At 35.6% G+C, this 19644-nt stretch overlaps 1 protein-coding gene across 1 annotated transcript in view; it reads left to right on the top strand.

The window, feature by feature from the left end:
* LOC115238929 (protein O-mannosyl-transferase TMTC1-like) overlaps window positions 1–19644 on the top strand; it is a 131445-nt gene that overhangs the window by 65275 nt on the left and 46526 nt on the right. The window contains exons 3-6 of the mRNA XM_029813125.1: window positions 4546–4619; window positions 6622–6753; window positions 7268–7340; window positions 12102–12205. Coding sequence (XP_029668985.1) covers window positions 4546–4619; window positions 6622–6753; window positions 7268–7340; window positions 12102–12205 — 383 coding nt within the window. The remainder of the gene's footprint in view (window positions 1–4545; window positions 4620–6621; window positions 6754–7267; window positions 7341–12101; window positions 12206–19644) is intronic.

Raw genomic sequence — 19644 nt, 5'->3', positions numbered from 1 at the left:
TATTATATATAAATATATAAGTTTAAAAGAGAAATAATTCTATCTTATATATGATATCTAAAAAAATGTGATTATCATATATAATAACAGAAAAATAATTTAATGTAAATTTTTGTGATTTAATCTTTCTTATCATTTTTATTATTATTTTCAAATAAAATGTAATTAAATGTAACACTTGGCGGCTTTTTTCTTGCTTTAGTTTAATCTACGGAGATGATTAACTGTAAATGAAAAGCATTTTAAGTTAAGGCTCGTTGTTACTAGGCATACGCATTGCAAGCATGTTTACTGCAATTGACTTGTTGTTACGGCGTAAGGTAATCACGCTACCGTGTACATTTCAAACAAGATGCTCTCTCTCTCTCTTAACGCCTTTATACTTCACGGCAATGTTCTCTTTCGTGAGAAGCGCCTCGTTGGCGCTTAGACTGCAGCATGAGAACCAAGTGACCGAGCTGTCGTTTCGTGGTTACGACGTCGTTGCCGTATCAGTGTATATTGCTAGTGAAAGAGGCCCGAACCCTTCTATCGGTTTACGTCGGTTCCGCGGAAGGGATGAATTTTGTGAGCGCGCGGAAAGGGACGGGCGTGTTCGAGGGGATGGATTTACCCGCAGAGCTCGGTTTTAGGCCAAATTAAACATGAAGCTGCGCAATCGTTCCGGTTCGTGGAGTGTTTCCTTCACAGAAGATTCAACGCCAGGGATTGAGCCGAATATACGTCTTTCCTCATACCATCGTATAGTATTTGAACGTTTAATTTTATATCATCGTTAAAACGTACGTATATCGCAAAGTCAGAAATATTAATGCTGATCAAAGTGGAGCAAAGAGAAAAAAAGAGAGAGAGAGAGAGTTACATCTTCATCTTCATTCGTCTAATTTAGTTTCAAGTGATATATAATATAATGAGTGTTATGTGTAGTATATATGAATATGAGTTAACTGATTCATATGGAGCAGGATATGACATTTAAAATAATAATTTGATTTACTTACTTGTTTCAATCATTCGCGAAATATTTGCGAATCACCTAATTAAAATAGTTATACTCATCGTGTGCTCTACCAGAATTATCTTTCGCTAAATGTACAATTGATTGTGACATCATCCCGCACAGAGAGCTTATCACTCACACTGAAAATTTGACATATGTTGCAGATCGTTGCATGTCATCGTTGACACGCATCATTACTTTTCTCTCCTCTTGTCACCTGTGGTTTAACCGCGTTAAATGACGATATTAATTAATTAATTTGTGAGAATATTAATATTATATAAACGTAGATACGCGCGCTTGATTTGCTATTGCATACAAAAATAAAACTGAGAGAAACGTAAAAATAAATACTTTTAATCTTATTGTTAGATTGCTATTTACACGACAAGAATATTATAAATACGAGCGACATTTCAGTTTTGTAAAAATATGTAATTTAATAACTAATTTAATAATTAATTATATTATTCAAATATCTTTGAAAAATAATAAAAAATGAAAAATATAAAAGATTTCAAGATAATATTATTTAGTAATTTTATAATGTGCATAAAATTGGCACAGATATTCTGACGTTAGTCAATGGGTTATTAATATTTGAATAATAGTCCACGCTTCCAAGAATAAAAAGAAAAATGTATTGATATAAAAAGAAAAGTATTGAGGAAGAAAACTTAAAGAAAACTAGGACACTTTGAGTTATCTCAAAATAACAAGCGAACTCTTAAGAAAGTGTAGCGCTTCATATAATCAATTAGAACTCCAGAACGAGTGAGATGCTAATGGAGTTCGACTAAGTACAAACTAGAGCAAACTGGTGTCGAATCGAATGAACGGCATCAGCCTTCTCACTGGCTCGCATCTGTCTCTATCGTAAATCCATCGAGTTATGCGTGTAACGCAAGCGATCACAAATCGCTGTCTTTAGTCACCCTATTTCTTCTATGTCGAATTTATCTTTTAGAAAAAAATATGCTTACATATGTATTTATTTGCAGCCTAAGAATAAAAAGCAGTCTACTGACTTTTCGGAAATATATGGATGAAATATATGAGAATAATTGTTGTGTAATACAAATTGAAGAAAACACATTTTTTTTATGAGACCATTGAAATGAGTAAAAAAAGAAAAATGTATTGATATAAAAAGAAAAGTATTGAGGAAGAAAACTTAAAGAAAACTAGGACACTTTGAGTTATCTCAAAATAACAAGCGAACTCTTAAGAAAGTGTAGCGCTTCATATAATCAATTAGAACTCCAGAACGAGTGAGATGCTAATGGAGTTCGACTAAGTACAAACTAGAGCAAACTGGTGTCGAATCGAATGAACGGCATCAGCCTTCTCACTGGCTCGCATCTGTCTCTATCGTAAATCCATCGAGTTATGCGTGTAACGCAAGCGATCACAAATCGCTGTCTTTAGTCACCCTATTTCTTCTATGTCGAATTTATCTTTTAGAAAAAAATATGCTTACATATGTATTTATTTGCAGCCTAAGAATAAAAAGCAGTCTACTGACTTTTCGGAAATATATGGATGAAATATATGAGAATAATTGTTGTGTAATACAAATTGAAGAAAACACATTTTTTTTTATGAGACCATTGAAATGAGTAATAAACGATTTTATTATTCATTTATCTTCTGCATCACTTTGCATTTATTTCTCCATTGTTTAAAGGCCCATTATTTGCAAGTGAGGATAAATATCTCTTGGCCATTCTTTGTTTTGGAGAATTGCCCATTATCCCTCGCCATAAATCTGACAGGTGCCGAAGGAATCTATCGCAAAGTGGTCATCGTAATCTCTGTTATCTTAAGCAGACCCTTCGGTTATGGTTCCATGCTTCTAGCAGAGAGAGCCTGCTTCGAACTCGGCTCTCATTCCCCTTGACATTGACGGAGTATTGTTTCCCCGAGCAAGATTTCCTTCGGGTCCACTTGCTACACGAGCAGCAAGGATGAAGATATGGCAAAAAAGGATGAGATTGTAATGAAATGTCAACTCAGTGTTTATTTTCTGCGAACTTTGTTTGAATGTTCGGGATACAAAACAATATTTTCGAAGACATTTTAAGTAATACTGATAAAATATTTCTTTCCTTTTTTATATGAATCGTTAAAAGTATACTATTTTGCCGATGTATTTCACATATTTCGTACTCATGCCGCAGTTGAAGGATAAATGCTAATTGTTACTCTTCTTCCTGGTGCTGTTTTGCTGTAATTGAATGATTAATTGCATCTCCGTTTTCGCGCGCCGCTGAAAGCATATATTCATCAATGTCTCTCGTACATATCTATAATTACAGTTCTCAATAATAATTTTAACGTTGGTTATGAATCATAATATCGTTTATTTTTAATGCATCTTTGAATTATGTGCCAAGCGTATCGGAGAATAATATATTACTAAATAAGGTATCAACAATTCGCGCTTAATAACTATGATTAATTTAACTTTACTATTTAACTAACTTTGCTATATTATTATGCGAGAATTATTTCAAATATTTACATTAAATTGTTCAAATATATAATTAATGACATTTTAATCAAATGTGTGTTTAATCAATATGTGTTGTGTACGTGTAATTAATACTAAATTCAAATACACACACAAACATATATACACATCAATGGCTAGAGTGTTTAGATATATTATCTCAATAAGATATTTGAAATACTGAAATGTTTCGATTTAAGAAAAAGAATTCTATGATGTTTCTTCAGAAAGAACTTTATACCGGAAATTCGCTGATTTCTCACCATTTCTGTCTCGCATTTCTGTTGCCCTGGCAGATTGTATCCCTGCGATTCTCCGTGGAATTAATTCGTTAAGAGGTGGGAGGTTGGTCGTTCCGGCGTGATAGACGGGGTTCGTAAATTTTAGAGGTACACCTGGTACTCTAGCCTAGTAGGACGGAAGGAAGGAAGGAAGGAAGAGAGATGAGTACGACGGGTAAATCCAGCTTCCGGTAGCAGGTCGGCTTCCCTAGCTGGAGTTGATCCTTGAGAATATCGGTTATTCACTCATGCTAGACTGTCGATAACTTGGATACAATATTAACACTGCCCACTTTCTTTTCTCTTTCGCACTTTTATGTACTCGCTCGTCTTGTCCGTCATCTCGTTTGCCACAAAGATCTTTGGTTTGGCTTCTTCACATATCTTCCGGATCAGCCTTCTCGTTTTACACCACTAAATCCAATATCATGCTGTCGCTTCGTATTTTCTGAGAGGATCTAGGCACAGTCTTTGCCTCTATTGCACTTCCACTTTCTTTTCGCTCCTAAGAGAAACTCAAACGACGAGTTATTTTCGTATAACCGCAACTTGTTGAATAAAATTTCTGAGTACAAGATGAAGTACACGTGCTTGAGTCTTAACTTCCTAGTACAGTATATAGATATATATACACACCAGATATATATACATTATAAAAATGCAAATATTTATATCTGACATTTATATATCGCAGCAACGCTACTGTGACGCTGTAACATTATTACTATATCTCATCTCCTTTTATGTTGCAGGTGACTGGGATCGTAGGCAGAGCGGACGTTCTAGCGTGCATTTTCTTTTTACTGTCCTTCCTTGCCTATCACGGGTGAGTATGGCTTAAACTCTTATAGACTTACTGGCTAGTTGATTGTTTGTATTTAATTTCTTTTTCATGTTAATGCAAATACGAACGCATAAACGTTTTATATATTAAATTTATATTTATGTATTGTATCTTTTCATATAAAATATGTATAACAAATTTAAAATTTTGGAGTTACACAAAAGATAATTTGGTAATTGTGCTGAAAAAAGAAAACTTGTTCTCTTTCACATACATATCTAATGAGTTACGAAGTTGATATATAATACCCTCCTGTAAACTCGAGGGAACTTAGAAACTGCGTCTACGTCAAGAATGTCGAGCGACGCTTAATGTCGCGACGACGCTAGTCTGACGCCAAAATAGCGACCCCCATTCGTTTTCATGAACATAGAACCTGAAAATTATAAACTAAACTAATTTACTCCACGAACTACTAGCATAGCTATGCGGAAGCGTCGTAAATGTGCCCCGGGGGTCGCTCACATCGATCTTCAGTGTTAGAGCTAGAAGAAGAATGACTTTACGCACAAAACAATTTCAATTATGTTTCTGAGAAGACATTATTTTAGCAATATTTATTTTAATTCACTGTAGATGTATTTCTCGCCTCTCTCTCTCTCTCTCTCTCTCTCTCTCTTATACCATTTCTGGAATAAATTTAATTAACTATAGGAAAGTCTGGCACACATTCGGGGGTAATACTTAAAACAAATTTAATATAGACGAAGAATCTGTAAAAACGAACTCAATTGCAAAAGCATTAAAAAGCTTCCTTGAATGTCGTATTCCAACATAAAAGAGCGGTTGCGGAAGACAAGAAGATAAAACTCCGTCTGTAGGACTAACGTCGAGCAGCCAATGGCTGGCCGGGAGGGTAAGATGCTTGTCTTCGAACCTGATAAATTGATTACTCTTGGCTGCCTTTGAGTACTCTTTCTCCTTCGTTTCCTTCCACTTTTACTTCATCGCCTCGCTCTATGCTTACCTTCTTTTTTTTCTAACTAGTGTCTCTTAGATTCTCCACCTTTATTCAGTGTCTCTCACGATTCACGTTGCGCGTTTAAATCCCTTGGCGAGTAAGCGACCGATGATTAATTCCAATTATATATTTAACTTACTCGAGACTCTCGTCGTTCTCTTGATCCTCGACCGCTTTACCTTTCTACAGAATGAGTACATTCTCGCTTGCTCTCCGCTGTAGCTGTGGCGAGTTGCTATTAATCTTGCTTAGAAAGCTTTGATGTAAATTGAAAGAAACACTTTCATTTTGCCGCGGCACTTTTAGCCTGTTTTTAACTGTGAGTTGCCGAGGAGCTATGATCTTGTCTCGGCAGATCAGTTTCGCATCGGTCCTGTTGTTCCTAAAATCCCGAGCGACATCTTGTAACGGATCTGTCACTTGACATAGATTGATGTAGACGTCAACCAACGTAAACGAATAAATCCTACATGTCTTTGGATCTATGCGAGAATTGTTTCCTAATATTGGTATTTATATTCGATACAAAGAACAAAATATATTAGAGATATCACATGTGTGCGAAATATATCTATAGAGATCAATATATTTTTGTTATTACGTAAAGGATTCTCGTTATGAAATTTTAAATTATTTTATACAAGATTTTGCACATATTTATTTTATAATAAAATAACAAAATTATATGAAAAGATTTTATATTATAAATACATTTTTTATTTTTTACAGAATTTTTTATTCGTGTAATATTGAATCTGGTGTATATTTTTTTTGTAATAAAAAGAAATTACAAAGCGTCGTATTTGACACAATTGAAGAACGCTTGTTTGTTAACTATTAATTTATAATTATTATTTATTTTGAGTTTATAATTATTTTATAATTAAATCTGCAATATTTATAAACAAGTCTGAAAATAAAAATAGTCATTGATTTATGTTCTCCTATTCCAAGTAGGAAATATAATTCAGTTTATGATTGTATATTTTTTATTTAATTTTTAAATTTCTTTTTTTTTTACAGTCAACAGACGGCTTACATATGGTCCAGTGTTTGTCTGGGTGCCCTGTCGATGTTGGCGAAGGAAACTGGCGTTACTGTTCTGGCACTAAACCTTCTTTACGATCTCTGTCGTTCCTGGCATTCAATCAAGAGGTAAGTGTTTAAGCCCTCAGCGCTGGAGCGTAATGTACCTTCCAGCGCGGAAACGTAAGGTTTGATGTCGCGAAGTAAACTTTAGATTGATATAGTTATCTTGATTTCAATTATACTTATATGCGTTAGAATTAATGTAATTAATTTAAGAGATTTGCAATAGTTGGATCTTAGACGAAAAAAAATCGTGAAATACAAAGTTTCTTTACTTCTCAAAGATAACGTGACTGTATGTAATTGACAATTAAATTAATATAAATTCTATGTCGCATGTTTCAAAGCGGTAAATGTGCTTTTCGTGACGGGGTGAAAAATACGGTCAAAATATTTTAGAATATTTGAATTCCATGTTGAAATTTAACTTTTTTTAAATGTTAATCATATGTATTATTAATTTCTTAGTAATATTATACTAGCAAAGTATTAAGTTTATTTGTTATAATAATAAACGTAATATATAACTTGTGAGAGAAAAATAGTCTTTAGACTCATGCGTTATACATTAATTTTTCAGGTCTATTTTCGAAGCCAAATGGAACGACGATTCTAGATATTTCTCAAGGCGTGCAGCAGCATTACTCGTTTCAGTAAGTTAAAATAAATCTGTGCGTCTGTATATTTACACATAATAATGATAATTAGTGTATTATGTATTTTAAACTCGCAATAGAAACTCGCTAAATTAATAGTCATGATAAAATTATTTTTGAATTTGTTTTGAAGCGAGTTCGGTGATAAGTTCCATGTCAATAAATCAATATTACTTTAATTTCGACTGTTGATGGCAATCAGTAACATTTTTAAAGAATTGCGAGGAGAAGATTGACTCTATAACAATCTGAAGTATAGATGAGTAGGTAATGGTCAAAGTGGATTGGACCCTCTTAACGCACCATGTACGTTCAGTCACGTGTGAAAACCTTATAGGATTTGCAGACGAGTGGCAGGAACGACCGGCTTTGTTATTATTGTATTAACGACAATGTCTGCACTTCTGGTATCCAGGGAATTGTAGGAATACCCCATGACTATATTCATCCATTTAAATCCGTGCACCCTCAACTTATCACGTAACTGAATTAATGGAAAAATCAAGCTTCAGTAAGTCTCGGCGGCAATTGAACCGTATTGTATCGTGGTACTATTGATTTATCCTTGATTGTGTTATTCACAAGATTTATTGAATTATAGAAGAAGAAGAAAAAAATTCTGATCAAATGTTTGTTGATTGTTTGTAATTTTATATACGCGTGCTGTAGTAGTATAACTGCTACTAGTGTCTCTCTGCTTGGTGTTACTCCTAAAAGGGATTACCTACGTGCTAAGAAAACACGATCGTCGCTCTTCTATAATCCGCGGAATTAGCACGGATCCCCTATTCCGTGTCCGCATCGTTAATTCTTAACGACCGATATCTTTCGTTTTTATCGCTCAACTGTAGTTAGACACCGATGTTTACAACAGTTTACGTCTTAAGCAAATTTAACGATCGTTACCATAGATACACTCGACGTTGAGAATTTCTCTTCACGGTCGTGGAAAATAAATAACATCCTCCTGAATTGCTATGCAGCAAGACAAACCGTGTAGCGAGCGAAGCGTGGAATGAAATAGCGGCAGTTTCAAAAGATCAACAGGATGATATATGATTCACATAAATGGGTATTGCATGACGCTCGACAATCGGGAATATGGCACGGGTTTGCTATTGATACCCACAATAATAATCAGCTTTCTGGTAATTAGTTTTGTTAAATAACAGCGATGATTACATGATTACACACGCACGCAAATTGTCTTTCATTCAAAATTTATTTAAATTATATATTAAATTAAATATATTCATTAAATATTAAATATTGAATTGAATATTTAACTTGATAGAAGACTTTGAATGCTTCAAAGAATTGAAAAATTTGCACAGTTTAATTCTGATCAAACATTTTATGCGCTTAATGTAGAATCCTCTTTGGTAACTTAATTTTTAAATGAGATTTGAAGTTTTTTTTGCGAATGATAAAGCTTCTTAAAAAGTTCTCTTTCTTTCTCCCGCTCACTTGTGGCAAAATCCACGCAAAAGGTGTGAAGTACTTTGAATTAAAAAAAAAAAATCTTAAATGAGATGATAAATTTTATTGCGATAGAGAATGTGTGTGTGTGAATTCCGTATTTTTGGTACGGGTTCATCGAAGTCATGCTGGTCGATTATTATGACATCATGTAACCCCTAAAAGGATTTTATGAAGTGCTATTAAATCTTCGGCGTTTTACGATCGTCGATGTTCATGCTCGAGAAACACAAGCTTTGGCGGCGCGGCGCTCATCATCTTTATTACCGCGAATTAATTTAGACGGCATTGTATCAAGCACACCTACCGACAAGAATGCCTTCGATAAAGATTCAAGAATAGTATATTTCTTGGTAACTATTATATATTATGAGTTTGTTAGCAGGTATACTTCGTGGTTATTAAGAATATATATTTGATAACTGTTAGAATGATATATAAATAATAATTTAACGATCTTAATTTTTCTATGGAATAAACTTCAAGTGATGCATTAAATTACCCGTAACATTCCGTCTTAAATAATCAGGCAATAAATTAAGTTGTACAATTTTCTTCTCGGAGCAGAAATTGCTAAATAAGGTAATACATTATCTTTAAGATCTATTGTGTAAGTCAGAGCAACACACTACCCATCACGTGGCCCAATACGGGAATAAAGGTTGCGCATAGAGGGTACTTTAACCGAACACGATTCTGAGTTATGCTAATTTATGCCGCCGAACGAGGGAGGCGTGCTTGCACACGACCTACCCTCACACAGTTATCTACATATCACGAATCTCTTTCCACCCCTGTCGTTTCCGTCAGCCCATAGCACTTACACGTTCTCAGGTACGTCGTTTTCAACGATACTTCACAAGTCTTTATCACCGAGAAAGACCACTAATATCCAAGGATAAGTACTATTTCAGTCAGCATTAAACGCCTGTCAAATTTATCAATTTCTTTAGTTCAGTAAATTAAGATAAGGATATCTCGTTTTTTACTTGTGGGATAATGTCTCACCATTACTTATAGACATGTCATTTGTTATATACTTGTGTCGGCGAAATTAATTTTTAAATAAACAGATAAATTAATTTGATTTGCTAACAAATTACGGTTTTTAAGAGACAAATAATCTGCACACACACTCAAATAGATTTGCTTCAAAATATTTTACGATTGGTAACGAAACTTATTGCGTTACTGAAATGTCATTGCTCTTGTATTGGAGTCAAGGCCAAGTGCTAAAGACGCATCAAACTGCTAACACTGAGGTGACAAACCTAATCAATAGGCCAATCTATTAGCTACATGTGCTGTTTACTGATTGTACATTGCTATGCTCAATGTTATCTGATTAGCTTAGCGTTTAACTCTCGTTTGTCTTACTCTTCCTTAAGATACTGTAACTTCAAAGATAAATTACGATCGAAACTGTTATACCAGTGATAAGAAATGCATTATTGCAATTGGTTTCTTCGGCTACTTTGCCATTATTGAATTAGTCGATAATCAATATTTAATTGAATGTCTAAGAAGTAAAAGATGCATTCTCGTAGAATTTTAAAAGAAATAAAAATTAGAAGAAATCTCTTTAAAAAAAGAATAAGAAATATATATATATATGATACAAAGTAACTTCCTTTTTTTCAGGCTTTAAGGGCATGCTTGTAACGAGGTAACTCGTGTTTTCAAAGAAAAATAAAAGAAATCTTTATAAAAAAAAAAAAAAAAATATATATATATATATATATATATATATATATATATGTATATATAAAATTTTGTATTAATTAATCTCTTGTATTGTAATCTTTACACTACACATAACGTTATCTCTTTATTACTATATTTGAATATTATAAGAAAAAAAACTATGGTCATATATCTATTTATGGTTAAATGTTTGCAATGTTGAGAAAAGCTGCATTGATATGCGATACGACATTTCGTGCGCATCGGATGTTTATCGGAATTGAATTTTCGCCTCGCTCGCCGTGTTCCGCGGGTCAACCGGGATATCGTGGCGGCGTAATACAATATTCCAAGAGCTTCCCATCGAAGAACAAGACCGACATCGCTGATGTCGGACGTCTCGACGGGATGTACATGCGGCGTTTCGATGACGGCATTACGTATATACGACGTGTTCGTACGATCGCTTTAGGATGAACGCTATCCTAGTCTGTCGACTTCGATCCTGGAGGATATGAATACCTCGAATTGGCAGATATTGTCCGGCTCTCCGTCTCTTCCAGAACCACTCACCACTATGTCTGTCCATCGACAAGAATGTGAGCGAGAGGTGCCCCGACATAGGTACAAAGGCGGAGAGACAGTGAGAGGGCCAGCGATGGTCCCGGATAACTCCGGAATAAGGGATGGAGAGTGGTCTATCGGAGGATGGTACGGACGTCTATTGAGTTAGCGAGCTCTGCGAAGAACGTGACGGAAATGTGACGACGGACCCGTGTCATCCCCAGCGTGAACGTGACGACGTCTCGACGTGGCGGAGACTATGAAGCGAATACGTTTCCTTCTTTACTATTCAGACTCGCGAATCGCGTTACTTAATTCAACCATTTAAGAAAACGTGACTGTGATACATGTCGCACCCATTAGTAGCAGTATTGCGAGACCCCTGTTACTAGCTTTCCCACTGGATTTCTCATAAATTGATAATTGAAAATAAAATAAAATAACAATATTATAAACATGATAGACATATGTAAAAAAATGCGAAATTTTCTCTTTATTATCCGTTTGTTTTAAGTACACATTAACTCTGTCGATTTATTTTATTGTATCATAGAAAATCGTATAAAAGTTTCTATATTTCTGCATAAAATTTTTATGTCTCTATCATATCATGCAGTAGATCAATGAGCTACAATTTGAATAACAGCCTAAAAGTACAGACTGTCTTATGGTTATGTTTTATTTCACTCTTTTTATCTTCTGAAATGTAAGAATAATTTATAACCCAACTAAAATAATGTAAACTCATCTTAATTCAAAATAAGAGACACTTGATTCTCGATGTCACAGATTTATTCAGTTATATTCACATGACTATATATAAGATATTTATATTTTATAATTCAAGTTTTTCCCTCTTAATTATTAGTACTTAAAGATATAAAGGAAACAAATTTTATTATGCTTGTGTAAGAATAACTGAAGCTTTCAAATCTACATTTCACATTGGTATAAAGTACTCTTGAATGTTTCGTAAAGAAAAATACTTCTCTATAACAATATGAAAATTCATCGACTGTTTAATGTTTGCAGTTTGGCATACTTCTTGTGGTGCGGCTCGCTCTGCTTCATGGTACTTTGCCGAACTTCTCCGCACAGGATAATCCAGCTGCTTTTCATCCCTGTTTCCACGTCAGGTGAGTATCTGTATAAATCCTTTATGTTACGCGAGTCGCGACGCGAGGAATCCTATTACTATGTTTCAAAACTCGTAGCGATTGAGAACGACTAGAAACTTTATACCATTGTCCTTCGCTGAGGAGTAACGTATCGCGTATATGTGAGATCAAAGTGTTGGATGACAATGGAAACAAGACTTTATCCTTTGATCTGATTCAGTTGGGATTCACCTCTCGTTCGATGCTTGCAGCAGTTGGAAACATTTAAGCGGCAATGGTATTTTGATTGTTTATCTTCACCTCTGCGATAAAATGTTTTCTCAAAACCTCAATTGAATATTCGATTATTTTCATGAAACTGATAAAAAAAGCAATATTTAATTAATTCTTCATAATGAAAGCAATGAGAGAAAACATAATTTACACTCGCATTTATATTTATATATTATCTTGTATTTTACTCCGAAAATGAGAGATTATCCTATAAAAAAGGAATTAAAAATCTATTTTCTATTCACGTCAAATGCTTGATTTAAAATGCCTTCTTCTCTAACTACGCTTCGAAGTTCAAGCATCAGTAGATGTAGTACTGCCTGCCGGAGAAAGATTTTCAATTCGTGTTCGGGTTAAACCGAGAGATTCTCGTTTGCCCAACTTTTCCACTCCAATTGCCTGCTTGCAACAGATTCGCGCCGCGTCCTGCTGCGCCGATTCGTTCGAGTATCGTCGTCAAAGAATCTGAGCTCGATGCAACTTTTCGGTGCGATTCGAAAAAATTTTTCAATTGATTTCATCGAAGATCCGAGATACTGGCGATACTGCAGCAGCTTTCATCCAGTCGACGCCATATTTTTTCATTTTTCATTTTTTTTTTTAGCGACACGGTATAGGCATTTCGATTCGAATGTCTGAGAAAAAATGTTCTAATATACGATCCGATTTGACGGCCCGCTGAACATGTCCAGTAAATTTGATCCCACTATCTTCCGTAGTTCAACGATATGACCACCGTATCTATTATATCTCACAAGGAACGAACGTATCCTGACGTTTCATGTAGATGGAAAATGGAAATGATGACACGATGTTATTTTCTAGATGCGCATCTTGTCGTTGCACAACTCTTGTTCATAACGTAACTATAAAATATATTCACTTCATATGACTTCTTATTGGCTTCTATTTTTATATAAGTATAGAGCATAAAATCTTTTCCACACTCACGAAAAATTATCTTAATTGCAGAGGCGCATCTTTCGAAGTAGTTATAAACGTAATGCCATTAGTCTTTTCCTGCTTTAGAAAACTAATTAGTCATACCATTACATTTTCATGATAAAAGCCGTGTTTCGCGAATGTCTTTCATACGTGACCGTGCACGACCCGACCGTAGGATTCATCTTTCCGACGCGACTGACGAAGGAACGCTAATTAAATACGGTATTCTCTCGCTGCACCTTTGTTTCTCACTGTGCCGACGCGGGAATAGCACTGCAAAAAACAAGAATTCTAGTTACTACTTTGAAAGAGAGATTATTTGATAACTTTAGCATATTGAATCATTTTGTTTTATTTCCGTACTCTTCCCATTTATCTGACATATATAAATGTGTATTGGAGAGCAATTTTTTTTTCCCCTTCTATTTATTCATCTTTATTCTCTGATACAATCCCAGCTTCCCACCCTTTCTTTCTCTCTACAGTCAAGTGAACGAATAAGAGCAGAAACAGACCGGAAGAGAAGAAGATATTATCTCATACGAAATACTTTCGGGCTAGAAACTGGGCGGAATATTTTATGCAATGTATAATTTGGCTGGATGTACCGTCGTTTCGCGGAATTTATGATCGCGCAAGCCTACATCGGAGCAGTCTTTCTTTACACTCGCGAATGCTTCACGTCTCCCTTAGGATTCTATTTTTCCTCTGTTAACCCAGTCCCTTATCCTTGAAATATCTTTGCTGTCAAATATGTATGTATGTGCATGTATGCGCGGCACACGCGCCGGCATATGTCCGTAGGTGATGCTGCAACTTGAGCAAATTTACCGGCAAGATGTCGTACGGTCGCGAGGTTTCCGTTAATGCAATTATACGTTTAGGATGTTCCGGGAATATACCAGGCGGTATATTTGCGATACCGCTCGACCGCTCAGGTGTGGCTACTTCGTTAGATATCCCGTGCGATTAATACGGTAATTTAAGTTTAAGCTTGTTAAGCGGACGACTGGCATGCGTAACTCCGTGCGAAGCGCTAATCGCCACTTAAATAGGCTACGATATAAATCATGCCCCGCGCGCGCCCGTTATTAACGCGAGCTCGAAACAACGTGTTCTCTCGACAACGCGTAATTACGACTTGCTCGCTACAATGTAGGATGCACACGTGCCGCTTCAATCTCGCCTCGGGCAAGATTCGCAATTTTATACCGCTGTATAACGATAACTTCTTTACACAAACAAGTTATCCAACTTTGCACACGCGTATCCAACATAAGCCGTACGCTGGTCTTTAAAAAAAAAAAAAACACATCGATCTAAGCTTTGCGATTCCCAGCTTGCGGATACTAACATTGGTGATACCGGCATCGAGAAAATATCACTCCACTTTATTAGCTAATCGTAGATATGGTGTGAATGTGTTATGACGACGCAGTGACATCCCCTCAAACGAATCTCAGTAGATGTCGGATATGTTTGTTGCCCCGAGAATTGCGAAAGTGCATTAGAAAGTGCCGGAAATTTCGCGTCGAGCTTTGCAGAGTACAGAGTAAATGATATCGTTAAAGGGTCCTTTCGGTTACGACAGACTCGTATATAGATACCGTGCACGGTCTTTGCGATGATTAATTCCACAACGGATCCGCCCTATGTGTCTCGCTCTATTGCCGTACTCATGTGCAATAATATTATAGACGCCACACGCGTGTCATTTCCACTATAGTCTGCGCCGACTTCGTCGTAAAATATTAACGCGGTAGACAGTCTCCGTGGAAGACGCTACGACACATTACGAATGTTACTATGCAACCGAAATTTTCCCAGACAGAGTCCTTTTAAAATTTCTCTATTTCTGTTAGATTTTCCTCAGAATATAACATGATCTAGTATGCAAGAATTTATTAAGGAGATTAAGGAGATATAAATGATCAATGGGAATAAGATGGGATCTGACAAATTTAGCAGTCTCACTGTATATATCCAGCTACATATAATGGGATTAACATGAGCTATGGACGTCTCGAATAATAATTATGTAATTATGCTTGCAATATTTGATCAATTCTAGAACCCGAGCATACATTTACGTCTATATTTGATCATACAGTATTATAAATGTTTTGATATTTTGAATTGTGTGAACGGCATTAACAAATAATTTTATGTATTCTTTACGATTAAAGCAGCATATTAAATTGTATACCAAGTAGAAGAACGTAACGTTGTTATAATAACGATGACAGAGCCAGTTCACGGAAGTAACTGTAATTTTATTGTGTTTTTTTAAATCGCCGCAGGAGTTCATTGGAATTTATGCAGCATAGTAACTTAAAACTTCTTCTCTCTTTATGTTTGTATATTTGAAATATATGTATATACTCGGGAGATTTATAAGTTTATAAAACAGCTTACCTCTCTTAGGAGAACTGCGGAATATCTCGGAGAGAAAGCAGAAGAAATACGCTATAAATGGTTAACGTAAGTTTTCTCGTAAAAAGATTGTTCCACTTTCCTCTCCGTTTGATATTTTGATACCTCTCTTGTTTTTTCTTTTTTTATAACATCGCGTAACGCGCGCGCATAAAAAATTGGTGTGTCTAAACCAAAAACATTGTACGTATAATAGTTTATACGATAATACGTATAAAATAAATAGATGTAGAAAATTCTACGTCCCGAATTATAAAACGTGAAGTCCTTGATGCGTGTGTCGTCGAAATATTGCCCACAGAATGATAGAGTGCACTTTGAATTTTATCCATGATAGAGAAGCGTTAGAATAATCATGCACAATTCCATTCAATCGCTAACTTCTTTTTTTCAACATTTACTTTATTCAATTTGTGAATGACAGTAAATTGTTGAAATTTGGAATATTTTTAACAATAGGACAACGACGAATGTGTCGACTACGCGTGTAGATTTTAAATTGGGCAAAAATCACATTAAAATCGCAATCCGGCGAAAGCTAGCAGTCGAACCATGTTGTCGCGTATTGACGCGATTTTCTCTAAGGAGGATGTCAAAACTTACTTTCATATTTATGAGCCACGCTATGCGAAAATGCAAACGTATGCATCACTAGTCATTTACGGTGCGCTCACAATCATGCACGAGTGATAGAACTTCATGCATGTCTGATAGCGATAGAGTGTAATATAGCGCCTCTCCCTCTCTCGCTTCTATTTCCCCATCGCTGTATGTATAATGGCATGTCTTTATGACGTAATCCTTTGACCGAGAATATTGTTACGAGAAAATTTGTATCCGCTCTCATGGCCATTTTACTGAGAGTCCTGTTCAATCATCTTTGAAGTATTACTCTCTGTATTTTAATATCGCGTATCCCAATTTGCTCGCACAAAGTATTTTGTTGCATGTTGCAAATAGCGGCCTTTAAAAAAAAGTGAAAAAATACTTTATGATGCTTGCGTTATATCTCACCATCCATAGATTTGAAAATTCTCTAGCTGGATAAAATTGATTCGAAATAAAGTAAAAAGTAATTTCAATTTGATTCAAGACTGCATCTTAGGACGATACAACTAAATATATGAAAGACATTAATATCGATTGCTAGCGAAAGATAATGGAAGTTATATTCATTGTTCTCTATCCGCATAATCCATCAGAACGTTAAATCCATGGATCAGTTTTCGTGCGGACGCCTCATTCCCGGGCGATTAATTCTCATGATCGGAAGTTTCCGCAGTAAATGGCGTTAAGCTCAAGTCTCCCATTTCCCCTTTCTCTACGTCAGAATTGTAGGAAAGTGGCTGCTCATTTATTAGTTAAACCTAATATATCTTGTTAAATCTCGTATATTGTTTTTAATCTCGTTTTATTATCGTACGATTAATAATATATCAAAGGGTAGTTAAATATTGGTTGTCACGCGGCTGTAATAACCGGCAAAAAAAGGGTGGATTATAAAATGCAAGAGCTTTAGAATTATGTATGAATATATCATATAAAACCGTTTCTCACGTTAACCTATGAGCAAGACAGATTTATGGTTCGAGGAATATTTTTGTATACGAATACTCACATACTACACGCTCAGTTAATACCGCTAGTCAACCACGGACATATGCGCTTCTTTCTCGCCGTACCTAAGTACTTTCCCGTAGCTAACTTTGTATACTCCTGCCATAATTTATGCTCTATTCAAGCACCTGCGCGCCTTCCCGGAATTTCGCCCTTCTCCCCCGCGTAAACTTCGTGTCACGAGTTCACCATAAAGATTGCACGATGATATACTCGGGGCAGATAATTAACATTAACGTTTATGAGACGCTTATAACCAGACCGTTAAATATAGCCGCTTAAATAAAGGCTTCTTTTTTTGGATAATCGAACGATGATATATATGTCCCGGAGAATAATATCATTTTTTCTTATCTCAAACGAGAAAAGGTGAACAAATCGTTTATTTGATATTTGAATACATTTCTACAAATAGTTTGTCTTGTAAAATTTATCCGAAGCATATTTTTTAAATCATTTTTCAAAACAGCGACTTTAATAATGCATTAATACGTGTTGACGTAAATTACGTAAGTATATAACGAAAACGAACTAAACGATCACAACGTGGTTATCCTATCTCTCGCAAGACTGAATGAGAATATACGTGGTCAAAGGACTTGCTGGACAGTGAAAATTTTGGCATAGAGATAAAATGCCTCTGACAAAGCTACTGCGACGACACCGCTGAGTGCGCGTAATTAGTTATATCCGGAGGCACTGTTCTCTAACAAAAATCCCCGGCGGTAGTAAATTTTATACTTCATACGAGAACAAAGCAACGAAGATGATATCAAACAGCTTTTGTGACTTTTTTCCTCTTTCACTTCTGTATCAAAGAATTTGTTACTGACGCAATATCGTTACCGTACCTTAAACATGTTTCCTGCTTGGTAGATTTTATTATCTATACTTTGGTAATGAATTGCGATGAATTTTTCTTTTTTTTTTTTTGATATGCTTTTATTACTTATGGTAAAATTTATAGAATTCAAGCGAAAAATATAGATGGAGTTTATTTAACGCGTGAAATAGAATTCTTTACTGCATAGTCTTTCAGAGATAAATAGTCGTGTTTCTTAGGTCGGGAAACAGTGAGACCAAACAGAAATACACGTCTGCGACGACTAGAGACAAGGGACAAGAAGAAAGAAGCGTTATAAAAAGAAAATGTCGCCTTGGGTGTCGGCTGCGGAGTATCCAATTAGCCGATACTCGAGAGACGAGTGGATGTTTCGAGACTCGGGAATGTCTGCCGGTATCTTGGTATATCTCGTAGATCGGTGTGTGGCGCATCGCCCTTGTACTACGCGAGTGCAATAATAGTTTTCAAGATTACTCACTCTATATATAGGCCTTATTTTATTTTATATTTTCGGTAGAAGACACAAAAAGAGAGAGATAATAAAGGATAAAACGAAGATTATAAAAAACAAAATTCAGAGCGTAATAAAGGCATTCTCGATATTAAGGGCATCCGTCATTTGGGCTTTTCCGTGACATGATACGGTTTATTATATGTAGAATAGGAGGGATTATATATTATTTGATTTTTCTCTCTCTCGTTTCGTTAGTTGTTAATAGCCGCCACTCAGCTCTTTATTAATCGTCATTGCGTTGTTCTATAATTGTAGATAAAATGATTCTATTCAAGAGCTAAGCATCTAAGATTCAATAAGAATATATTATATTTATTGCGTACGCGAAATACGTGCGCATATTTGCCGAGTAAACTTGATGAGTAACATTTGGATAAAATTATATCTTGTTTCATGTCGCTTACGTAGACAATTTTGCAAGCATCAACACGTTATACACGAGAGATATAAGTCATTCATAGTGTCGCTACTTCGACACGTATCTATCAACAGATATATCTACGTTTGGGTTGTGCAATGACGTTAAATTATCCATTAACCACTTTAGAGGACATTAAGTCAGTAGGACCGCGAAATTTCGCCGCTCTACCGTATACGATGCCTCAGAGGCAGATCCGAGATGCCTTAAAGATGTAGAGTGTGGTTAACAGCACGCATTTACACCGAGCTCCGAAGCCGCGGAATGTCTCAGACTAACTGATACGGCATGACATAAATTCTCTATGACCTCTAAGAGCACTTTGGGTAAACCGCATCGGCTTTCTTACTCAAATGGTGTTTCTATATGTATCGTGTCGTTACATTATCATATATTATATATATATATATATA

This window comes from Formica exsecta, unplaced genomic scaffold (assembly GCF_003651465.1).
Source record: "Formica exsecta isolate Colony F162 unplaced genomic scaffold, ASM365146v1 scaffold116, whole genome shotgun sequence".
Classification (NCBI taxonomy): Eukaryota; Metazoa; Arthropoda; class Insecta; order Hymenoptera; family Formicidae; genus Formica; species Formica exsecta.
Note: the sequence above shows the minus strand (reverse complement) of the source record. Positions and strands in the feature narration are given on the sequence as shown.